The sequence below is a fragment of the Ranitomeya variabilis genome, chromosome 4 (genome assembly GCF_051348905.1).
Source record: "Ranitomeya variabilis isolate aRanVar5 chromosome 4, aRanVar5.hap1, whole genome shotgun sequence".
Classification (NCBI taxonomy): Eukaryota; Metazoa; Chordata; class Amphibia; order Anura; family Dendrobatidae; genus Ranitomeya; species Ranitomeya variabilis.
The window spans coordinates 718548265-718574563 of NC_135235.1; the positions used below are offsets into that span (position 1 = coordinate 718548265).

Consider the following 26299-nt stretch of genomic DNA (forward strand, 5'->3'; position numbering starts at 1 on the left):
CACAAAGAATTGACATACTGCGGAATAAACAACGCTACTTTTCCGAGTGTTTTTTTCCGCATGTGCACTGCGGATTTTGTTTTCCATAGGTTTACATGGTACTGTAAATGTATGGAAAACTGCTGCGAATCTGCAGCGGCCAATCCGCTGCGGATTCACAGCAAAATCCGCAGCGTGTGCACATACCCTGAAACATATTGCCGGAAACTGCCAGACACAGCCTTGTTCTCCTCTGGTTCAGTCCTCTGTACTCAGCTCCCGGCTTGTGTATTTGTTTCCTGTTATGACCCCAGCCCGTTTACAAACTACTCGTGTTTTCTGATTTTGTTTTTTCTGACTTTTTGGTTGTGAACCGACTACCATACTATTCTTCTTACACTATAGAAAAGCAAGTAACAGCAGGACCAAACCTAGAAGTCTCTGTGTAAGTCCAGATGTAGAGGGGTTAAAGAAGTTAAAGAGTGATGGGAAAAACTTTGACTATAGAAAAAAACACATCTACTGAAATGATCAAGTTGAATAGTCTCCTCAGGTATAACAAAAATTAGTAACTAGTGGTACCAACACATATCCTGCAGGGGTGAATAAATGTATATTACAGCCATCAGCCACACACAGCTTAGAGATATATCATGGCACATGTGTAATATTTTTTATGTAGTTTATCACAATCCTCCTTGAAATTAGTTTTAATGCAAATTCAAAAGTCAGAATAAAGGGAAACTCTTATTATTGTACAGAAATTCACACCTGGCCTCACTGCACATTTTATGTTGTCGATCATAAAAGTGAAGATTGGCCAGAAAGACTGGACCTGGATATGTCGGGACCATATGAGCACATTCAGCAGCACAGAAGGGAGAGAAGGTAGATTCATCCAATATCAGGGATCTAGGAAGCCAACAGCCTCATTACCCTCCACTTTCTCTTACAGGCCCATTATAATACTTTTCAAATGATTTTGTAACTTGTCATCACATTCAACGTACGCTGTCATTTGGCTTTATAGTTTACAGACCTGGGCAGGTTACATTCAGCGTTTTCTAATCCCAGGCTGTAGGTGGATTCTCCAGGTTGTAAGTTCTATAGAAAAGGGCTTTCAATGCCCAAAGTCATTTGGGTGGAGGAGAATGTTGTGGTCTGGAGGCAAAATGGCGATCATGGTAATACGGCCGGACTACATCACCGATAAAGCAGTCACAACAGGTGACTGAGAAGAATCTGTGACTTCTCTGTATTTAGTGATTACTACTCACCTGGGTAGTCATATGTAGGAATCTCCTCTTTACACCTCTCATCACCCCTCAAATATGTCTCTGTAGTATTAATATGGGTCAGATTTTCACCCTGAAATAAATATTGTAAATGTCATAGACAGATGGAGAAGTCACATCTATGATCAGCTCTAATCCTGCCATCTCCACCGTTCTCATTACACAAGTATAAAACATATAATACTGGTGGATAAAACAACACTGAGTACAAGACCTTCACAGCCGTCTTCACATCATAGGGGAGATCTCCTGACACCTTCTCTCCATCTACCTGATGATCCTGAGAAACATAAGGATTTTCTTGTTTACAGTCCTGAGGAAGAAGAGGACGGGGACATCTCTCTGGTGTTGTCCTCTTACTGGATAGATCTGGAGGAAATACACAGGGACTGAATTCATTCTTTACATACAGATAATTATAGGCCGTGTGTATTTAGTCCTGTCTATTACCTGGTGATGTGAGAGGCTGAGGAACCTCCATCATGATGTCCTTGTACAGATCTTTGTGTCCTTCTAAATACTCCCACTCCTCCATGGAGAAATAGACAGCGACATCCTGACACCTTATAGGAACCTGACACACACAATGATACCGTCATCCCCCCGATCCCTCCATAGTGTTACTGTATAATGTCCCAGCATTCCCAGCAGTGTCACCTCTCCAGTCAGCATCTCAATCATCTTGTAGGTGAGTTCTAGGATCTTCTGGTCATTGATGTCCTCATGGATCAGGGGGTGAGGTGGAGGCCCCGTGATTGGGCTCAGGGGTCTTCCCCATCCCTCAGACACAGGGTCCTGACAGCGCTCACTAGGGGTCTTCTTCACTACTGTGTAATCCTGGTTATGGAGAGACACATTAATAAATCTCACTACAGACATTTCCAGAGTCCTCACCTCTCCATTAGTATACCGATACACAGGGCACTCCAAATAAATGCTCCGCCATCACAGAAGTAATATAAACCGAAAAAAAGATGGACACCAAAGCGAAAAATAACAATTTTTATTTTAATTGAAAAACCATTAAAAAGTACATGAATAAACAATTCAGCGTATGAGTAAAAAAGATGCAATAAGGGAAAGAAAGGCAACACTAGTGCCACGTAGGTATATATACAGCAAGGGAGCACAAAAGTAGGTATATACTTGTCCCACAGCGATAAGCAAAAAAAAAATAAAAAAAAAATATATATATATATATATATATGGCTGGTAATAACCTTAGAATATTCGTGGTGACAAAGTCAACCAAAGATATAATAGCAATTATGCAAAACAAAAGCTCACCGATAATAGGCTGATGCAGGGAGGAGCTGTGTGTGCATCTTATATATAGTAAGTATATAACTTGGCTATACTTATGTACGCATACATGCTAACGGGACTTTCCCGATATATCTGTGCACCTATGTGCTTTTCTATATTTTGATTCTTATGCACCCTCAGCTCTTCCCTGCATCAGCCTATTATCGGTGAGCTTTTGTTTTGCATAATTGCTATTATATCTTTGGTTGACTTTGTCACCACGAATATTCTAAGGTTATTACCAGCCATATATATATATATTTTTTTTTTTTTATTTTTTTTTTGCTTATCGCTGTGGGACAAGTATATACCTACTTTTGTGCTCCCTTGCTGTATATATACCTACGTGGCACTAGTGTTGCCTTTCTTTCCCTTATTGCATCTTTTTTACTCATACGCTGAATTGTTTATTCATGTACTTTTTAATGGTTTTTCAATTAAAATAAAAATTGTTATTTTTAGCTTTGGTGTCCATCTTTTTTTCGGTTTATATCCTCACCTCTCCAGTTCTGTCCATCTGTTATTCCCATAGATAAGAATGATGTAATGTGACGTCATCAGAATCTCTCACCTCTCCAGTAAGCCGGAAGAGGATCTCTAGGGTGAGGTGTAATATCCTCTCCGCCATCTTGTCTCTGTCCATATCCATCCTTGATGGGTAAATCAGGAATATTCTCTTATATAGAAGATCTTCACTGAGAGGCTCCGATATTGTAGAGACCTGAATGAGAAGAAGATGAGCCGATGTAACATCATAAAAATCCTGTGTAATAATACAATTACTGGAGATAATAAGGGAAACATGAGGAGATTTATTATTTTACAGTATTTAGTTTCCTTCTTTCCATCTACTAATAAAACCTATATATTTCGGCCACAGACAACAAGCAGTTTCTCCCTCGGAGTCGGCAGCTGAATACGTTCCTCATAGACTCATCTTCCATAACGCTAATTCTCGTCTCATTTCCCGACCCTGGAATCGGCATTAGTAATACTGCAGGAGATATTCATTACACGTGACAGGAGAAATAACGACTTCATGATGAGGACGACATCTTCATCTTCTACTGCGGCTCTAGGAACAGATCTGTCCAGAGTCGGTCACTGACTCCATCCCCACCGGCCTCTATATGGAGGTTTCCCGTCTTCCCCGCACTGGAATCTTCCATCACGTTAGATCTCAGCTCTGAGTCACACACAGAAGTTTGAGGCTTTTATAAAAGGTTTTATTGTAAGAGCAACAAGTTTATAAATATAGTGGAGGGTTTTTTGGCATTTTTCCATAGTCTTTCACATGTTACAAGAAAAACACCCAAACAAAACAGGTGTTAAAATGTTACAAAAATAAAATTAGGAATGGAGGTTCTGGGAAAACATTGCACTGTGTCTGTGGGAACATTACACTGTGGGCAGGAACCAAGAAAAGGCACTGTAATGTATCAACAATGGGGATAAGTGAGGATTTACTATCTATTGGTTTAGGTGGTAGAATATTGTGTGGGGGAATGGAGGAACTGTGGGAACATTACACTGTGTGGGGCCCCGTACTATGAGAGTAATACTTGTTTCCTTGGTTCCCGTCTTTCATAGTTGGGTCGTTTGTATCTATCAGCGGAAAAGGAACAAAACCATTGTGATTCTTATAAGGAGACAACACAAACCCCCTAAATATAACATTTTATACCAACCCCACAATCTGTGACTCTTCAGGGTAAATCGCTCTCTCACCATTGGATTAGAGCTGATACTATGGAGCTAAAGGGACTAAACAGACTTTCTGTCTCCTCCATAAAGGGGCACTTTTCTGTGTTTGTCAGAACTGTCCGAGGATTATTAGAGGTGATAGTTTCCCCCAATTAGAAGGGACACCTGTGGATATTGGGGTCTTTACCTGCTACAGTTCTGGTGTGTGGAGCCTCAACCTGCAGAGCCGCACAGGACCTGTGATGAGGTCACAGGAGGGGAGGAGTCAGGGGTCACATGATCAGGGGCCTCAGCGTATGCAGGACTCTGCTGTGCTGGTTGTCATGGTGCTGGATGAGGGGAAGTTTATGTGTGGGGTCAGGAGGGGTTTACAGTGTGGATGTAGCAGAGCCGTGTGTGTACGAGGTGTACGGAGCGGAGCCGTGTGTGTATGAGGTGTACGGAGCAGAGCCGTGTGTGTACGAGGTGTACGGAGCGGAGCCGTGTGTATGAGGTGTACGGAGTGGAGCCGTGTGTGTACGAGGTGTACGGAGCGGAGCAATGTGTGTACGAGGTGTACGGAGCGGAGCCGTGTGTGTACAAGGTGTACGGAGCGGAGCCGTGTGTGTATGAGGTGTACGGAGCAGAGCCGTGTGTGTACGAGGTGTACGGAGCGGAGCCGTGTGTATGAGGTGTACGGAGTGGAGCCGTGTGTGTATGAGGTGTACGGAGCAGAGCCGTGTGTATGAGGTGTACGGAGCGGAGGCGTGTGTGTGCAAGGTGTACGGAGCAGAGCCGTGGGTGTACAAGGTGTACGGAGCGAAGCCATGTATTTGTGTAGTGTATAAAGCTGAGCTGCATGTGTATGAGGTGTATGTAGTCTGAGCCGTGTGTACGAGGTGTACGGAGCGAAGTCGTGTGTGTGGGGTGTATGGAGCAGAGCCGTGTGTGTATGAGGTGTACGGAGCGGAGCCGTGTGTGTACGAGGTGTACGGAGCGGAGCCATGTGTGTACGAGGTGTACGGAGCGGAGCCATGTGTGTACGAGGTGTACGGAGCGGAGCCATGTGTGTACGAGGTGTACGGAGCGGAGCCGTGTGTGTATGAGGTGTACAGAGCAGAGCCGTGTGTGTACGAGGTGTACGGAGCGGAGCCGTGTGTATGAGGTGTACGGAGCGGAGGCGTGTGTGTGCGAGGTGTACTGTTATGACCCCAATGGCGAGGGTCTCAGAGGAACGTGGAAGTCTGCAGAATACAAAAATCCAGCTCATAGGGCAGTGGTAGCTGGGTTTAGCACAGAGAGGCCCGCTTACTGATAGCAGAATAAAGAAAGGTAACTTATATGGTCAACAAAAACCCTATCAAAATCCACACTGGAAATACAAGAACCCCCGAACCGTCTAACGGTCCGGGGGGAGAACACCAGCCCCCTAGAGCTTCCAGCAAAGGTCAGGATATATATTTGGAACAAGCTGGACAAAAATACAAAACCAAAACAAAATAGCAAAAAGCAAAAAGCGGACTTAGCTGATATAACTGGAACCAGGATCAGTAGACAAGAGCACAGCAGACTAGCTCTGATAACTACGTTGCCAGGCATTGAACTGAAGGTCCAGGGAGCTTAAATAGCAACACCCTTAACTAACGACCCAGGTGCGGATAAAAGGAATGACAGAAAAACCAGAGTCAAAAAACTAGTAACCACTAGAGGGAGCAAAAAGTAAATTCACAACAGTACCCCCCCCTTAGTGAGGGGTCACCGAACCCTCACCACGACCACCAGGGCGATCAGGATGAGCGGCATGAAAGGCACGAACTAAATCGGCCGCATGAACATCAGAGGCGACCACCCAGGAATTATCCTCCTGACCATAGCCCTTCCACTTGACCAGGTACTGAAGCCTCCGCCTGGAGAGGCGAGAATCCAAGATCTTCTCCACCACGTACTCCAACTCGCCCTCAACCAACACCGGAGCAGGAGGCTCAGCAGAAGGAACTATAGGCACAATGTACCGCCGCAACAAGGACCTATGAAATACATTGTGAATAGCAAACGACACAGGAAGATCCAGACGAAAAGATACAGGATTAAGGATTTCCAATATCTTGTAAGGCCCAATAAAACGAGGTTTAAATTTGGGAGAGGAGACCTTCATAGGAACAAAGCGGGAAGAAAGCCATACCAAATCCCCAACGCGTAGTCGGGGACCCACACCGCGGCGGCGGTTGGCAAAGCGCTGAGCCCTCTCCTGTGACAACTTCAAGTTGTCCACCACATGATTCCAGATCCGCTGCAACCTATCCACCACAGAATCCACCCCAGGACAGTCAGAAGGCTCCACATGACCCGAAGAAAAGCGAGGATGGAAACCAGAGTTGCAGAAAAAAGGCGAAACCAAGGTGGCGGAACTAGCCCGATTATTAAGGGCAAACTCAGCCAACGGCAAGAATGTCACCCAATCGTCCTGATCAGCAGAGACAAAACACCTCAAATAAGCCTCCAAAGTCTGATTGGTTCGCTCCGTCTGTCCATTAGTCTGAGGATGGAAAGCAGACGAAAACGACAAATCAATGCCCATCCTACTACAAAAGGATCGCCAGAATCTGGAAACGAACTGGGATCCTCTGTCTGACACAATATTCTCAGGGATGCCGTGCAAACGAACCACGTTCTGGAAAAACACAGGAACCAGATCGGAAGAGGAAGGCAGCTTAGGCAAAGGAACCAAATGGACCATCTTTGAGAAGCGATCACATATCACCCAGATAACGGACATGCCCTGGGATAGCGGAAGATCAGAAATGAAATCCATGGAGATATGTGTCCAAGGTCTCTTCGGGACAGGCAAGGGCAAGAGCAAACCGCTGGCACGAGAACAGCAAGGCTTAGCTCGAGCACAAGTCCCACAGGACTGCACAAATGACCGCACATCCCTTGACAAGGAAGGCCACCAAAAGGACCTGGCCACCAGATCTCTGGTGCCAAAAATTCCCGGGTGACCTGCCAACACCGAGGAATGAACCTCGGAAATGACTCTGCTGGTCCACTTATCCGGGACAAACAGTCTGTCAGGTGGACAAGACTCAGGCCTATCAGCCTGAAATCTCTGCAACACACGTCGCAGATCCGGAGAAATAGCTGACAAGATAACTCCATCTTTAAGAATACCAACAGGATCAGCGACTCCAGGAGCATCAGGCACAAAGCTCCTAGAAAGAGCATCGGCCTTCACATTCTTTGAACCTGGTAAATACGAGACAACAAAATCAAAGCGGGAGAAAAACAATGACCAGCGGGCCTGTCTCGGATTAAGGCGTTTAGCAGACTCGAGATACATCAGATTTTTGTGATCAGTCAAGACCACCACACGATGCTTAGCACCCTCGAGCCAATGACGCCACTCCTCAAATGCCCATTTCATGGCCAACAACTCCCGATTGCCCACATCATAATTTCGCTCGGCAGGCGAAAACTTCCTAGAGAAAAAGGCACAAGGTTTCATAACAGAGCAACCAGGGCCTCTCTGCGACAAAACGGCCCCTGCTCCAATCTCTGAAGCATCCACCTCAACCTGAAAGGGAAGTGAGACATCGGGCTGGCACAAAACAGGCGCCGAAGTAAACCGGCGTTTCAACTCCTGGAAAGCCTCCACGGCAGCAGGAGCCCAGTTAGCTACATCGGAGCCCTTCTTGGTCATATCCGTCAAAGGTTTCACAATGCTAGAAAAATTAGCGATAAAACGACGGTAGAAGTTAGCGAAACCCAAGAACTTCTGTAGACTCTTAACTGACGAGGGCTGAGTCCAATCAAGAATAGCTCGGACCTTGACTGGGTCCATCTCCACAGCAGAAGGGGAAAAAATGAACCCCAAAAAGGGAACCTTCTGTACACCAAAGAGACACTTTGAGCCCTTGACAAACAAAGAATTTTCACGCAAAATTTTAAAGACCAACCTGACCTGCTCCACATGCGAGTCCCAATTATCAGAAAAAACCAAAATATCATCCAGATAAACTATCAAAAATTTATCCAGATACTTCCGGAAAATGTCATGCATAAAGGACTGAAAAACTGAAGGCGCATTGGAGAGCCCAAAAGGCATCACCAAGTACTCAAAATGACCTTCGGGCGTATTGAATGCGGTTTTCCATTCATCACCTTGCTTAATGCGCACAAGGTTGTACGCACCACGAAGATCTATCTTGGTGAACCACTTGGCACCTTTAATCCGGGCAAACAAGTCAGACAACAGCGGCAAAGGATACTGAAATTTGACAGTGATCTTATTTAAAAGCCGATAATCAATACAAGGCCTCAAAGATCCGTCCTTTTTAGCCACAAAAAAGAATCCCGCACCAAGAGGGGAAGAAGACGGACGAATATGTCCTTTCTCTAGAGACTCCTTGATATATGAACGCATAGCGGTATGTTCAGGTACCGACAGATTAAACAGTCTTCCCTTAGGAAATTTACTGCCTGGGATCAAATCTATAGCACAGTCACAGTCCCTATGAGGAGGCAGTGCACTGGACTCAGACTCACTGAAGACATCCTGATAATCAGACAAATACTCCGGAACTTCCGAAGGCGTAGAAGAAGCAATAGACACAGGCAGGGAATCCCCATGAATACCACGACAGCCCCAACTTGAGACTGACATAGCCTTCCAGTCCAGGACTGGATTATGGGTCTGTAACCATGGCAGCCCTAAAACAACCAAATCATGCATTTTATGTAAAACCAGGAAACGTATCACCTCGCGGTGTTCAGGAGTCATGCACATGGTAACCTGTGTCCAATACTGCGGTTTATTTGCTGCCAATGGTGTAGCATCAATACCCCTAAGAGGAATAGGATTTTCTAATGGTTCAAGAGTAAAACCACAGTGCTTAGCAAATGACAGATCCATAAGACTCAGGGCAGCACCTGAATCTACAAACGCCATGACAGGAAAAGACGACAGTGAGCAAATCAAAGTTACAGACAGAATAAATTTAGGTTGCAAATTACCAACGGTGACAGGACTAACAACCTTAGCTATACGTTTAGAGCATGCTGAGATAATATGTGTAGAATCACCACAGTAGTAGCACAAGCCATTCCGGCGTCTATGAATTTTCCGCTCATTTCTTGTCAGGATTCTATCACATTGCATTAAATCAGGTGTCCGTTCAGACAACACCATGAGGGAATTTGCGATTTTTCTATCACATTGCACCGAATTAGGTGTCTGTTCAGACAACACCATGAGGGAATTTGCGGTTTTGCGCTCCCGCAACCGCCGGTCAATTTGAATAGCCAGTGCCATAGTATCATTCAGACCTGTGGGAATGGGAAAACCCACCATAACATTCTTAATGGCTTCAGAAAGGCCATTTCTAAAATTAGCGGCCAGTGCACACTCGTTCCAATGTGTCAGCACGGACCATTTCCGAAATTTTTGGCAGTACACTTCAGCCTCGTCCTGCCCCTGAGACATAGCCAGCAAGGCCTTTTCTGCCTGAATCTCAAGATTGGGTTCCTCATAAAGTAAACCGAGCGCCAGAAAAAACGCATTAATATCAGCCAATGCCGGATCTCCTGGCGCCAGCGAAAAAGCCCAATCCTGAGGGTCGCCCCGTAAGAACGAAATAACAATTTTTACTTGCTGAGCAGAGTCTCCAGATGAACAGGGTCTCAGGGACAAAAACAATTTACAATTATTCACAAAATTCCTAAACTTAAACCTGTCTCCGGAAAACAGTTCAGGAATCGGTATTTTAGGTTCTGACCTAGGATTACTGATAACATAGTCTTGTATGCCCTGCACACGAGTAGCCAGCTGGTCCACACTTGTAATCAAGGTCTGGACATTCATGTCTGCAGCAAGCATAGCCACTCTGAGGTAAAGGGGAAGAAGAAAAAAAAAAAAACAACTCAGAATCTTCTTTCTTATAATCCCTCTTCTGCAATGCATTAAACATTTAATACTGGCCTGGCAAACTGTTATGACCCCAATGGCGAGGGTCTCAGAGGAACGTGGAAGTCTGCAGAATACAAAAATCCAGCTCATAGGGCAGTGGTAGCTGGGTTTAGCACAGAGAGGCCCGCTTACTGATAGCAGAATAAAGAAAGGTAACTTATATGGTCAACAAAAACCCTATCAAAATCCACACTGGAAATACAAGAACCCCCGAACCGTCTAACGGTCCGGGGGGAGAACACCAGCCCCCTAGAGCTTCCAGCAAAGGTCAGGATATATATTTGGAACAAGCTGGACAAAAATACAAAACCAAAACAAAATAGCAAAAAGCAAAAAGCGGACTTAGCTGATATAACTGGAACCAGGATCAGTAGACAAGAGCACAGCAGACTAGCTCTGATAACTACGTTGCCAGGCATTGAACTGAAGGTCCAGGGAGCTTAAATAGCAACACCCTTAACTAACGACCCAGGTGCGGATAAAAGGAATGACAGAAAAACCAGAGTCAAAAAACTAGTAACCACTAGAGGGAGCAAAAAGTAAATTCACAACAGTGTACGGAGCGGAGCCATGTGTGTACGAGGTGTACGGAGCGGAGCCGTGTGTGTATGAGGTGTACGGAGCAGAGCCGTGTGTATGAGGTGTACGGAGCAGAGGCGTGTGTGTGCGAGGTTTACGGAGCGAAGCCATGTATTTGTGTAGTGTATAAAGCTGAGCTGCATGTGTATGAGGTGTATGTAGTCTGAGCCGTGTGTACGAGGTTTATGGAGCAGAGCAGTGTGGTTACGAGGTGTATGTAGTGTAGCAGTGTGTATATGGAGCCAAGCTTTGATCCATGTTTTGATTCATTTAGTAAGCAATTTTTTTATAAAACAGTGATTGGATCCATCTGAATATCACGTTTTGTTCCCCAATATTTCCTCTCTATTATTCCCATCTGAGTATTATCATCTTGTGTATTTTTCCTTCTTCCTAATATTATACTTTGCTCCGCACTAGGCGTCTTGCTAAAGACCATGGACTACAAAGCCCAGGACAGGTCTTGGCTCGGACATGTAAATCCAGTTTCCAATAACAAACCACCAACAACTGGCGGCTCTGGGGCTCAGAGTATGAAGGATTTTAACATTTTGATAGAACAATCTACTCTTTAAACGAACCAAAACCTTTAGGAACAAAGTTTTCCTGGAAATGATCTTCCCCAACAACTAATCCTGAGAGGATTGCGGATACGTGTGAGAACTTCTTCTCTTAGGCTAGGGTCACATTGCGTTATGTGACCGCGTTTAACGGACTACGTTACATCGCGGCATAACGCGGTGTTAACGTAGTCCGGTAACACCGCCATAGCCTATAATGGTGAGTGCGTCGCTAGCGCCCGCCCACACTGGGCGTGCGCTAGCGATGTCGCGTCATTTGAGTGACGGACCTCGGACGCTGCTTGCAGCGTCCGCGGCGCGCCCGAGGTCCGTTCCGCGCTAGTGCAGATCGGGGATCTGCGCTAGCGGGGACGCCGAACGCGGACCCTAGAGAAGCATTGCGTTAGCGCAATCCACTAGCGCTATGCGCTTAACGGATTGCCCTAATGCAATGTGACCCTAGCCTTATTGAGGACCAGGAGTTAATCAATAATTGGGAAATATTTGCAATAACAGCTCAAAGAAAATCATGGAACTTTCATTAAGATTTATAGCAAGACCCTATTACATATTGAACACCAACTGGATGAAGCATTTACAGTGACATGTAAAAGTTTGGGCACCCCTGGTCAAAATTAGTTATTGTGAACAATTAAGCAAGTTGAAGATGGAAAGATCTCTAAATCTCTAAAAGGCCTAAAGTTAAAGATATCACATTTCCTTTGTATTTTAGGCAAAAAATACATTATATAGTGTCATTTTTTTACATTTTAAAAATGACAAAAAGGAAAATAGGCCAATGCCTATAGGGTGTGGGCACCATTGAAGATTAGTCTGCTCAGATAACTTTGATCAAGGTTTCAGACCTTAATTAGCCTGTTAGGGTTATGGCTTGTTAAGTATCTGGCTGCCATCACACTAGCAGTATTTGGTCAGTATTTTACATCAGTATTTGTAAGCCAAAACCAGGAGTGGGTGATAAATACAGAAGTGGTGCATATGTTTCTATTATACTTTTCCTCTAATTGTTCCACTCCTGGTTTTGGCTTACAAATACTGATATAAAATACTGACCAGAAACTGCTAGTGTGACGGCAGCCTCATTGTTAGGATTAGGAAAGGCCAGGTGATGCAAATTTCCCAGCCTTATAAAACCCAGCCTCCTCTAACCTTGTGCCAAAAAACAGCAGCCATGTGTTCTTCTAAGCAGCTGCCTAGCTCTCTGAAAATTAAAATGGTGGAGGCTCACAAAGCAGGAGAAGGCTGTTAGAAGATAGCAAAGCGTTTTCTTCAAGTTGCCATTTCCTCAGTTCGAAATGTAATTAAGAAATGGCATTTAACAGGAACAATGGAGGTCAAGGTACGGTCTTGAAGACCAAGCAAAATTTCAGTGAGAGCTGTTTGTAGGATTTCTAGAAGAGCAAATCTGCACCTCGCATGACTGTAAAAGTCCTCCAGAAAGATTTAGTAGACTCCGATGTTGTGGTACTTTGTTCTACTGTTCAGAGACACCTGCATAAATGTAGCCTTCATGGAAGAGTAATCAGAAAAAACCTCTCCTACGTCCTCACCATAAAAATCAGCATCAGAAGTATGCAAAAGAATATCTAAACAAGCCTGATGAATTTTGTATTCTGTGGACCGATAGGGTTAAAATAGAATTTTTTGGCCTCAATGATCAAAGGTATGTGTGGAGAAAAAGGGCACAGAATTTCAGGAAAAGAACATCTACCCAACCATGCATGAGGTGGATCAATCATGCTTTGGGTTGTGTTGCAGCTAATAGCACGAGGAACATTTCCCAAGTAGAGGGAAGAATGGATTCAATGAAATTTCAACAAATTATTGATGCAAACATAACACCAAATGTAAAAAGCTAAAGGTGAAAAGAGGATGGCTTCTACAAATGGATTAAGATCCTAAACACACGTCACAATCCACAATAGACAACCTCAAAAGGCATAAGCTGAAGGTTTTACAATGGCCCTCACAGCCCCCTGATGTGAACATCATGAAAATACCTAAAAAAAAGATATGCAAATTGCCTCTTTTGAGAAAAAGAGGACTTAACTCTATAGTGCCACCTGTTGGAAGTAGCGATCCTACAAGTCACAATCAACCCTCTAAAAAAAACAAAGACTCTTGTCTGGCAACAAAATGCATTTACAACTTGTGATACTTGCAAATGGGGGTGTTACTAGGTACTAACCATTCAGGGTGCCTAAATGTTTGCATCAGCCCATTTTATATATATACACTACCTGTCACGATTCCCTCCGTGACCGTCACCCCTACGTCACAGATCGGGGTGACTTTAGGCCAACAGACGGCTATCACATGTGCAGGAGGGCTTATCTTAGTTATCCCTCCACTCCACAATGTGATGAAAAAACACACAAGGCTATTGACCTCTTAGTTTACAGCAGGGGCTTATTCTAGGTATCCCACTGCTCTTCAATATACCACGAACTGCAGGGATTTATGTATATCCCGCTTACAGTTCCACTTAAAACTTGCAGCTCTCTGGCGCCCCCCTTACTCTCAGGTCAGATTAGGTACTGCACCTCGGGTAATTAGTCGCCAGAAAGGCTGCCTGCTGTGTACTGGCTATTGGGCACGCTGCAGCGATCGTGACACTACCGTTCCAAAGTTTAGGGTCACTTAGAAATTTCCTTATTTTTGAAAGAAAAGCAGTTTTCTCCAATGAAGCTAACATTAAATGATTCAGAGATACACTCTATACATTGTTAATGTGGTAAATAACTATTCTAGCTGCAAATGTCTGGTTTATAATGCAATATCTTCATAGGTGTATAGAGGCCCATTTCCAACAACCATCACTCCAGTGTTCTTATGGTACTTTGTGTTTGCTAACTGTATAAGAAGGATAACAGATGGTTAGAATACCCTTGAAAACCCTTGTGCAAGTATGTTAGTACAGCTGAAAACAGTTTGGCTGATTAGAGAACCTATAAACCTGACCTTCCTTTGAGCTAGTTCACAATCTGGAGCATTAAATTTGTCGATTCCATTAAACTCAAAATGGCCAGAAAAAAATAACTTTCATGTGAAACTTGACAGTCTATTCTTGTTCTTAGAAATGAAGGCTATTCTATGAGAGAAATTGCCAAGAAACTAAAGATTTCCTACAACGGTGTGTACTACTCCCTTCAGAGGAGAGCACAAACATGCTCTAACCAGAGTAGAAAGAGAAGTGGGAGGCCCCGCTGCACAACTGAGCAACAAGACAAGACAAGTACATTAGAGTCTGTAGTTTGAGAAATCGAAGTCCTCAACTGGCAGCTTCATTAAATAGTACAAGCAAAACGCCAGTGTCAACGTCTACAGTGAAGAGGCGACTGCGGGATGCTGGCCTTCAGGGCAAAGTGGCAAAGAAAAAGCTAGATCTGAGACTGGCTAATAAAAGGAAAAGATTAATATGGGTAAAAGAACACAGACATTGGACAGAGGAAGATTGGAAAAAAGTGTTATGGACAGACAAATCCAAGTTTGAGGTGTTTGGATCACACAGAAGAACATTTGTGAGACGCGGAACAACTGAAAAGATGTTGGAAAAGTGCCTGACGCCATCTGTTAAACATGGTGATGGTCTGGGGTTGCTTTGGTGCTGGTAAAGAGGGAGATTTGTAGAAGGTAAAAGTGATTTTAAAAAAGGAAGGCTATCACTCCATTTTGCAATGCCATGCCATACCCTGTGGACTACGCTTGATTGGAGCCAATTTCGTCCTACAAAAGGACAATGACCCAAAGCACACCTCCAAATTATGCAAGAACTATTTAGGAAAGAAGCAGGCAGCTGGTATTCTATCTGTAATGGAGTGGCCAGTGCAGTCACCAGATCTCAACCCCATTGAGCTGCTGTGGGAGCAGCTTGACCAACTTGTGGGAGGGGCTTCTGGAAGCATGCAATGCTGTATATGCTGCAAAGGGAGCATTCTTTGATGAAAGCAAAGTTTGAAGGAGAAAATTATTATTTCAAATAAAATTCTTTCTTTTGAACCTTGTCAATGTCTGGACTAGATTTTCAATTCATTTTGCAACTCATTTGATTAATAAAAGTATGAGTTTTCATGGAAAACACAAAATTGTCTGGGTGTCAGGGGTGCCCAAACTTTTACATGCTACTGTACATCTGCTACATCAGAATTCTCAGCAGATGACCTTGAATCCATTCATTCCCAATCGGGTAAACATGTGGATACTTGGGTTAAAAACATTCAGCAGACTCAAGTTACTAAATTCACACGAGACCCCAAAGACCTGCGGCGAATAACGGAGAAAACAACAAACACATGAAAATATGAGTTCAGAATCATTATCTTCTGCTACGTCCTAGAGCAAAGTTCTGGAAACGTCTTTGTCTGTAACAATTTTTAAAAGGAATAATTTATTCAGACGTAAATATAAGCGTCAATTCCATAATAGAGGCCATCCGTCATCTAACAATAAGCGTAACAAGGTCATCAATTTGATTAAGACAATGTTGCTGGTGCACTACAATCTGTATACTGATTAATTCAAAGGAGAGGGTGCAGGTAAGTGGCTAGTAATAATGACCACCAAAAGAAGAAAAGAGGCCACTATAAAATCTGCACACCACCAATCAAATATATGAAAAAGGAACAAACTTTATTGGTAACAAATGCTAAAAACAATTAAAACCAGTACAAAACAGAAGAACCTCCCCCATAGGGTCTGCTCATGATACAATCTGCATATATAACCAAATTAATCCACATGGCACTAGGCAAAAATACAAATATACACATGCAATAAAGTATACTGCTGGGTAACATATGAAATACACGTACTACTATAAGAGGAATGTAAGCCCTTTAAGTGTGCTAAATCCCAGCAGATGACAAGATCCCCATTGCACTACTGATGCGTGGATATTGCCCCAAGTATAAAGGGGGCCCCAACCCTAATGCACCATGCAAGGTGGCCACTGATATAAATAAAGAGAGGTATTGCAGCTGTTGAAACCCTGGCAGGACTGCAACCCAAGCAGTGTTAAGATTGCCCAAGAATAACCTGGAATAAGGAAAGTGACCTGGGCGGCCAGTGGAAAGAGCTGGACCAAGTGGTGGGAGGACCCAACGCGTATCGCGGTTTCCAAGACCGCTTCGTCAGGGGAAGTCATTAATTTGAGGTCATTAATTTGAGCACTCATGTATTATCTTAAGCTGATTATGATGTCCTTAATAAGGGTCTTACTTTTTTTCCCTGACATTAAATTTGGTTTATTTACAAGTATCAAAGATCTGCAGCTTTTTGCACGATCTCTGACCTTTATAAAACATTTCCATGACCAATCCTTACATAAATTGTTTCCAACAGAATCAGAACAGGAAGCTCCAAAGATCTTGGAAGAATTAGCTCATGATCATAAAACAGAGAAAGGAAGGAAGATTCCATCTAGTATTGCCCCAAGGTCAAAAAACGTCCACCTCCATCTATCTGTCCTAGTGTGGATTTATCCGTTCAGTTGGTCAGCGCAGGCTTTGAGAAAATTCCTTATACAATTAAAAAAGAGAATTTAAGCAGAGATGAATGCAACAGTCTAAATAACCTAAAAATATTAGACAATGTTGTTTTTAAACCCGCGAACAAAGGCGGGAACATAGTGATATTGCCAAAAACTCTGTATGAGTCTGAGACATTCCACCATATAAAAATAAGGATTGTTATAGAAGCTGACATATAATGCCCCGCTATCATAGTCAGCACAATTTTGTCATATGATAAAAAAAGCCAAAGATAAAGGAATCATTACAAAAGAATTGGCATTGGCCCTACACTATGAGAAACCAATGTATCCAGTATATAAAACAAATAGGCTAAATGGCCACAGCCAGCTCAGCGACAGCCACAGGTGCGCGGAACCTCGTCTTTCCAGAAAAGGAAAGATGGTTGTTCCAGCTCCTTAAAATTGTAATCTTTATCCATTTTAAAATCCATGTAATTGGCAAAATCCTCAGATGATGTGGACGCACACAGAAGGGTGAAAGTCTAGAGACGCGTTTCGATCTATAGATAGATCTTTGTCACAACTAAACTGTGATCAACAGTATGAGATCCATATAGTGCATGCGGACCAATCAAATAGGCCACTAGTGTCAGATGACTTAATGGTAAGGTCCTGCAAGGTCTGTATGAACACATGTTAAAAACACAATGTTAAAAACATTCATCTTGGATTAAAATAATACATTGAAATAAAAACAATTCACCATTAATAATGAAACATGATCTCGTTTCGTCTGTTTAAGCCGGTAGGAAATCTAGTTTCTAAATTATAAATCCAAAAAGCCTCACGCGTAGGAAGACGTCTTTTTACATCTCCTCCTCGCTGAGGATTTCTACCCTGCTCTAAACCCGTGACTTTTAGAGAAGACGTATTACTGGAATGGTGAGATATAAAATGTTTAGCTGCCGTAGAGATATTACGATTGCTATTATTATTTACTATATCCCTAATATGTTCAGATATACGAGTCTTCGATTTTCTTGTAGGGCAGCTTATGTACGATAGTTGGCAGTTGGTACACTCTATCTTGTAAATAACATTAGTTGTGTTAATAAACTGATTAACGTTTGTGAGTTGTTTGGGTTATTAAACATTTTACTGGTTTGGGCATGTTTACATGTTTTGCCCTTAAGTGTGCCTCATTTATAAAAACCCTTGATCGCATGTAAATTAATTTATGCCAAACTACAGCCTCTAGTTGAATGTTTACCATCTTTTATTTGTGATACTGGTGACTCAGTGATGAATTTGGAATTTAGTTTGACACGTAATATCTTTGTTTTCAAGGGGTGCTTCTACCTGTAGCTCCAGGGCATGGCTATTCCGAGCTACCTACGCACCCTCACGTGCCAACCTGTTCCTACGGCTGTGGGAGAGGGACCACTTCCTGTCATATCACTACACATGGATGGACCATGTCTTGTTTTGGGAGCGGTACATCGACAACATCCTCCTCATCTGGAAGGGTTCATTCGAGGAGTTACACAGCTTTATGTCATTTCTTAACAACAATTGCATAAACATACATCTGACATATCAATATGACTCATAGGTGATTGATTTTTTTGGACATTATAAGAGAGACACTATGAATAGGTTGTAGACTGGCATTTACAGAAAACCCACATCAGTAAATGCACTACTGCTCTCTTCTTAGTTTCATCCAAGTTCCCTTATCGATTCCAGTGGGTCCATTTTTGTGCCTTAAAAGATTATGCTCAACTGAGGCGGATTTTGAAACACAAGCTAAAGATCATGAAACCAGATTTTGTGAATGACGCTTTAGCCATTGAAGTATAAAGAGAGCATATTATAGAGCTAAGAATAGATTTGGAGAACAATTACTATATACCCCTCGTATATCATCCCCGACAAATGTAATACGGTTTATTACAAACCATCGTACTCATTCATCCATGATGAGACAATGCCTAGAAAGATTGTGGACTATTTTATTAGCTGATGCGACTTTATCCCAATATTTACTAAAACCACCTAGTATTACTTATTGTCTGTCAAAAAAAAAATCTGGGATCACCTGGTCAGCAGTCATTATACAAATGAAAGGGCCATTTTTTTTAACAATGCTCTCCCTCCTCTTGGTTGCACACCATGTGGTAAGTGTGTAGCGGGTCCAAATATTGAAAGAACTAATGTATTCTCGGACTCAACTGGACATGAACTTTTAAGATACAACATGATATCACTTGTTCTACTAGGACGATCATTTATTACGTTACTAGTCCATGTCTTAAGATTTATGTTTGACTCATTAGTGATGAGCGAGTGTACTTGTTACTCAAGAGTTCCCGAGCATGCTCAGTTGATCTCCGAGTACTTGGATGTGCTCAGAGATTTAGTTTCTGTCACCGTAGCTGCATGACTTCTGGCTGCTAGACAGGCTGAATACATGGGGGGATTATCTAACAAACAGGCAACCCCCACATGTATTCAGTCTGGCTAGCAGACGGCAAATCATGCAGCTACGTCAACATAAACTAAATCTCCTAGCACATCCAAATACTCGGAGATCACCCAAGCATGCTCGGGAAATCTTGAGTTACGAGTATACTCGCTGATCACTAGGACTCACAACTAGACAACTAACAGTGAGAGTTCGGGAACACATTAACCCTGCTGTTTTGATCACATTTACTATACACTTGTACTGTTTCGGGTCAATATGACCCAACATATTAAAATGTTGACTTTAGCTACTGCGTTTTATTTGAATACCGTATATACTCGAGTATAAGCCGACCCAAGTATAAGCCGACCCCCCCTAAATTTGCCACAAAAAAACTGGGAAAACTTAATGACTCGAGTATAAGCCTAGGGTGGAAAATGCAGCAGCTACCGGTAAATGTCAAAAGTAAAAATAGATACCAATAAAAGTAAAATTAATTGAGACATCAGTAGGTTAAGTGTTTTTGAATATCCATATTGAATCAGGAGCCCCATATAATGCTCCATAAAGTTTGAGGGCCCCATTAAATGCTCCATATTAAAATATGCCCCATATAATCCTGCATAAAGGGTAATAAGGGCCCCATAAGATGCTCCATAGACACATTTGCCCAATATAATGCTGCACAAACGTTATGGCCCCATAAGATGCTCCATACAGTCACTTGCCCCATATAGTGCTGCACAAACGTTATGGCCCCATATGATGATCCATACAGTCACTTGCACCTTATAGTGCTGCACAAACGTTATGGCCCCATAAGATGCTCCATACAGTCACATGCCCCTTATAGTGCTGCACTAACGTTATGGCCCCATAAGATGCTCCATACAGTCACTTGCCCCATATGCTGTGGCTGCTATTAAAAAAAAAAAAAAAATCACATACTCACCTCTCCGTCGCTCAGGACCCCGGCACTTTCACCTGCTCCTCGTTCGGGTGCGGCTCCGTCTTCAGCACTGACGTTCAGCAGAGGGCGCGCACTGACCACGTCATCACGCTCTCTGACCTGAGCGTCACAGCCAGAGGACGCTGAAGATGGAGCCGCACCGGAACGAGGAGAGGTGAATATCGCGCAGCGCTCCCCCTTCCTCGTATACTCACCTGCTCCTGGCGCGGTGCAGTCCCTGCTTCTCCCGGCATTACATATTCTTCCTGTACTGAGCGGTCACCGTTACTGCAAAACAGAAGCCTCTCCTCAGTGCAAGACATATGAAAGCCCGCATGGAGTTTGCTAAAAAAACACATGAAGGACTCCCAAACTATGAGAAATAAGATTCTCTGACTTGGCCGAAGGTTCACCTTCCAACAAGATAATGACCCTAAGCAGACAGCTAAAATAACAAAGAACAACTCTGTGACTTTTCTTGACTGGCCCAGCCAGAGTCCTGACCTAAACCCAATTGAGTATCTCTGGAGAGACCTGAAAAGGGCTGTCCACCGTCTAACTTGACAGACCTGGAGAGGATCTGCAAGGAAGAATGGCAGAGGTTCCCCAAATCCAGATGTGAAAAACGTAATGCATTATTCCCAAGAAAACTCATGGCTGTACTAGCTCAAAAGGTGCTTCTACTCAATACTGAGCAAAGGGTCTGAATACTTAAGACCATGTATATTTCAGTTTAGTTTTTCATTCTTAATAAATTTGCAAAAATGTCTACATTTCTGTTTTTTTTCAGTCAAGATGGGGCGCAGAGTGTACATTAATGAGAAAAAAATGAACTTTTTTTAATTTACGAAATGGCTGCAATTAAACAAAAAGTGAAAAATTTAAAGGGGTCTTTAAATTTCCACACCCAATGTTAGCCGCCGGGATTCTCCCGCTGTGCGGGATAGATCCCAAGCATTATCTGGTACTATGGTCTCCCATTCTGGTTCGGCTGCTGCGACTGCTGCTCAGCACAGACGTCGGTCCCAGCGTCTTGCTCAGACTCATGGTATACCTTTGGTTACTGCTGGCTCTTCAGCCAAGTCTATGATAACCAGTGATGTACAGGTGCAGTCTAGTGCTCTGGAGTCTTAGTCCAGAGATCACCTTACTGAGCATGTTCATGATGTGGCGGATTCTCATTGGTAGCCGGACGTTAGCTGGTCTGGTGATGTGGCAACTCCGGATGGGCCCGTGGGCGATGTCTCACCCGACTGGGCGTGTGTTTGGGGTGGAGCCTAGCGTATAAAAGGCTATCAGCAGGGCCTTATTTAGCGTTTCTGCTGCCCTAGGCACTTTTAGTTTTGCCTCCCCCAATGGTGAGTATGACACTATCGGCAGTGACTTTGGTTTTGGCAAAAATCGCTGATGTGAAAGTAGCCTTTTGCAGCAGATCCAGCAGTTTTTCCGCATCTGCTGCGTTCGGCCTCATTCATTCCCTATGGGACTTGCGGACATGTGCGGCACTTGCCGTTTTCCTGTGATCCGGCAAATGCGGTACTTGCAGCAATGGTAAAAAAACACTGCCAGCAGTGTTTTTGTCTCACCGCAAGTGTAAAACCGCAAATGCCGCACATGTCCGCAAGTAGCCATCACTACCTGTCCCTGCACCTTGCTAGCTCATCCCTAACCATCCCTCCCTGACCTAAAACTACACTATAAAGCTTTAGAAAAACAATTTATTAAAGGGAATCTGTCACCCCAAAAATGGTATATGAGATAACGCCACCGGCATCAGGGGCTTATCTACAGCATTCTGTAATGTATCCTGAAAGGTAAGAAAAACAGGTTATATTATACTCATCCAGGGGCGGTCCCGTCGCGGTCTGGTCTAGCGCCTCCTATCTTCATCAGATGACATCTTCTTCTTGTCTTCACGCAGCGGCTCTGGCGCAGGCATACTTTGTCTGCCCTTACTTTGAGGGCAGAGCAAAGTACTGCAGTGCGCAGGCGCCGGGAAAGGTCAGAGAGGCCCGGCGCCTGAGCACTGCAGTACTCTGATAGCCTTTTCTAGGCTCCACCCCAAACACTCTGCGGGACCGCAGCGGGAACGCCTCTGGGTGAGTATAATATAACCTGTTTTTCTTACCTTTCAGGATACATCGTGGGCTTATCTACAGCATTACAGAATGCTGTAGATAAGCCTCTGATGCTGGTGGCCTTATCTCATATACGATTTTTGGGGTGACAGACTCCCTTTAACAGACATATTCCTCTGATAATGAGGCTCCAGGCTACAGCGTAGACTGGGACGGGCAGTCTGCGGGTCTTTATTCTCTCTCTGTGCACACCCTCAGTCCCTGCTTCACTGCTTGTGCACAGACATCCCTCCACCGGACCCGTTAATCACCGCTCGAAGTAGCATACAGGCAGAGGTGTATCTAGGGTTTCTGGCACCGGGGCAAGAATCCGTTTTGGCGCCCCCCCTTCCCAAGGACATATGCGATTTGCACGCTTAGTCATGTACCAACGACCTCGTCTCCCTAATGTTCTCAATATTCAGTGAAAAACAGAGAAGCAGGAAGAGAAGCTCATTGTCACAGGACCACAAGTATGAAAGTGACATATGAGTGAAGTGTCCATGTGACGACTACTGGAACCTGCAGCGCTGAATCCTAACATCGCAGGCTTCTGAATTTTCACAACTAATGCACTGCACACTTTTAGGATTCTCCCTTGCCGGTGGACAGTGATGTCAGCACAAGTATGTAATTTGTATACTTCTGAACACATTCCGACTAGACGTGCCCGACCTCGCTCAGTTCATTTTCATTGAGTGAGGCCACATGTCTAGTCAGCGCATGACCGCAAGTATGTAAATCGCCAGCACGAGAGAATCCTGACAGCGTGCAGTGCGCACTGTGAGAATTCAGAAGTCTGCAGTCACAAATAATGACTGCAGACTCATTACAAACCTGGACATTCCCTTTAATGCTCCTAATATAAATAAGAACATGAGAGTTAGTTAGTATCACAAATAACATTTACATCCAGGTACCTTTTAGATGATGTCGTCTCTGGAGTCGTTCTCCTTCTTTTCTTCATCTTGTCCAGACCTCATGATGAGTTTTCTCATCCACAGCTCGTCTCTGCAGACTTCCATCTTCTCCGCTCTTTTGCAGAAAATCTCCACATGATGCCCTTAAAGATACAAGTGTCATTATAATGCTCCTGAATAAAAAATTGCCCCTCACTATATTGCCTGCACAAAATATGACCCCCCACACTGTCCCTCTTATGGTACATGCTCTTCACACTGACCTCTCCTTTCCATACTGGCCCCCTCTTCACACTGTCCTCTCACACTGTGTCCCCCCCTATAGGGCTCAGTATTTACACTGTACTCTCATCACACACCCCCTCCTTGGTATACTGTCCTTTCCTGACTGTGCCATTACACTGTCCCCCCATGCTACAAACCCACTACTCACTTTCTATTCTGTGCCCACTCACTTTTTTCCCCCCATACTGTCTCCTCTCACATCCCTCCTGTTCACCATACTGTCTCCTCATATACTTCCCCCCTCACTTTCTATACTGCCTGCTCACCTGACTCCCCATACTGTGTCTGCACACATCCCATCACCCTCACTCCCCGTACTCTGTCCACATACATTTTTCACATCGCTACTCATACTGTGTCCACATACATTCCCCCGTCGCTCCACATGTCTGCACCCATCCCCCATACTGTTTCCGCATACATGCCCCTCATTCCCCCAGTACTGTTTACTCATACATGCCCCCATTCCCCCAGTACTGTTTCCCCATCTCCCCCTTTGCTCTTCATTTTGTGCCCTTAAATCTCACCCCACACATTAAGCACCCCCATCCCCACTCCAGTTCTCCCCACACATAATAAATCCCCCCATCCCAACTCAAATTGTCTCCCCCTCCCGTGCACTTAATCTTCGGTGTCTTTTGCTCAACTAGAGCACTTACCACTATTGTTCGCCTCTGCAGCGCGAGTGAGCGACGTCAGCAGCGTGATCACATGATCCGATCATGCTGCTCACATCGCTCTGACCCGGCAGTCAGAGCCTCAATTGTACTCACTTCTGTAAGATGCAAGTACAATTGTTACCTGGGCAGGGGCGGACACTGACAGCTTGGGGCCCCTGTGCAAGAACTGTGTCTGGGCCCCCCTCGTTTTATGGCGACAAAGCTATATAGATATAGCCACACACAAATACAGTGGGGCAAAAAAGTATTTAGTCAGTCAGCAATAGTGCAAGTTCCACCACTTAAAAAGATGAGAGGCGTCTGTAATTTACATCATAGGTAGACCTCAACTATGGGAGACAAACTGAGACAAAAAAATCCAGAAAATCACATTGTCTGTTTTTTTAACATTTTATTTGCATATTATGGTGGAAAATAAGTATTTGGTCAGAAACAAAATTTCATCTCAATACTTTGTAATATATCCTTTGTTGGCAATGACAGAGGTCAAACGTTTTCTGTAAGTCTTCACAAGGTTGCCACACACTGTTGTTGGTATGTTGGCCCATTCCCCCATGCAGATCTCCTCTAGAGCAGTGATGTTTTTGGCTTTTCGCTTGGCAACACGGACTTTCAACTCCCTCCAAAGGTTTTCTATAGGGTTGAGATCTGGAGACTGGCTAGGCCACTCCAGGACCTTGAAATGCTTCTTACGAAGCCACTCCTTCGTTGCCCTGGTGGTGTGCTTTGGATCATTGTCATGTTGAAAGACCCAGCCACGTTTCATCTTCAATGCCCTTGCTGATGGAAGGAGGTTTGCACTCAAAATCTCACGATACATGGCCCCATTCATTCTTTCATGAACCCGGATCAGTCATCCTGGCCTCTTTGCAGAGAAACAGCCCCAAAGCATGATGTTTCCACCAGCATGCTTTACAGTAGGTATGGTGTTTGAAGGATGCAACTCAGTATTCTTTTTCCTCCAAACACGACAAGTTGTGTTTCTACCAAACAGTTCCAGTTTGGTTTCATCAGACCATAGGACATTCTCCCAAAACTCCTCTGGATCATCCAAATGCTCTCTAGCAAACTTCAGACGGGCCCGGACATGTACTGGCTTAAGCAGTGGGACACGTCTGGCACTGCAGGATCTGAGTCCATGGTGGCGTAGTGTGTTACTTATGGTAGGCCTTGTTACATTGGTCCCAGCTCTCTGCAGTTCATTCACTAGGTCCCCCCGTGTGGTTCTGGGATTTTTGCTCACCGTTCTTGTGATCATTCTGACCCCACGGGGTGGGATTTTGTGTGGAGCCCCAGATCGAGGGAGATTATCAGTGGTCTTGTATGTCTTCCATTTTCTAATTATTGCTCCCACTGTTGATTTCTTCACTCCAAGCTGGTTGGCTATTGCAGATTCAGTCTTCCCAGCCTGGTGCAGGGCTACAATTTTGTTTCTGGTGTCCTTTGACAGCTCTTTGGTCTTCACCATAGTGGAGTTTGGAGTCAGACTGTTTGAGGGTGTGCACAGGTGTCTTTTTATACTGATAACAAGTTTAAACAGGTGCCATTAATACAGGTAATGAGGGGAGGAAAGAGGAGACTCTTAAAGAAGAAGTTACAGGTCTGTGAGAGCCAGAAATCTTGATTGTTTGTTTCTGACCAAACACTTATTTTCCACCATAATATGCAAATAAAATGTTAGAAAAACAGACAATGTGATTTTCTGGATTTTTTTTTCTCAGTTTGTCTCCCATAGTTGAGGTCTACCTATGATGTAAATTACAGACGCCTCTCATCTTTTTAAGTGGTGGAACTTGCACTATTGCTGACTGACTAAATACTTTTTTGCCCCACTGTACATGTTTATATATTACATACCGTATATACTCGAGTATAATCTGACCCGAGTATAAGCCGAGGCACCTAATTTTGCCTCAAAAAACTGGGTAAGCTTATCGACTCGAGTATAAGCCGGGTATGTATTGTTCCCTGATCACTGTCCATCATGTGTGGCTTCCCGTTTTATGCATGGCTCCCCCCTCCCATCT

The 26299-nt window shown here is 43.9% G+C and overlaps 2 protein-coding genes across 3 annotated transcripts in view; one reads left to right on the forward strand and one right to left on the reverse strand.

Moving 5' to 3' along the window:
• The window catches only part of LOC143766603 (uncharacterized), a 44117-nt gene extending 39556 nt beyond the window's left edge, over positions 1 to 4561 (reverse strand). The window contains exons 1-6 of one of the 2 annotated variants that reach the window (XM_077254404.1): positions 4471 to 4561; positions 3151 to 3300; positions 1932 to 2111; positions 1725 to 1848; positions 1489 to 1643; positions 1257 to 1347 (exon numbers count right to left, since the gene is read on the reverse strand). In XM_077254404.1, coding sequence (XP_077110519.1) covers positions 1257 to 1347; positions 1489 to 1643; positions 1725 to 1848; positions 1932 to 2111; positions 3151 to 3228 — 628 coding nt within the window. In that variant the 5' untranslated portion in view covers positions 3229 to 3300; positions 4471 to 4561. The remainder of the gene's footprint in view (positions 1 to 1256; positions 1348 to 1488; positions 1644 to 1724; positions 1849 to 1931; positions 2112 to 3150; positions 3301 to 4470) is intronic. The other variant, XM_077254405.1, reaches the window with a different exon arrangement.
• The window catches only part of LOC143766587 (uncharacterized), a 925271-nt gene that overhangs the window by 129666 nt on the left and 769306 nt on the right, over positions 1 to 26299 (forward strand). The window lies entirely within an intron of this gene.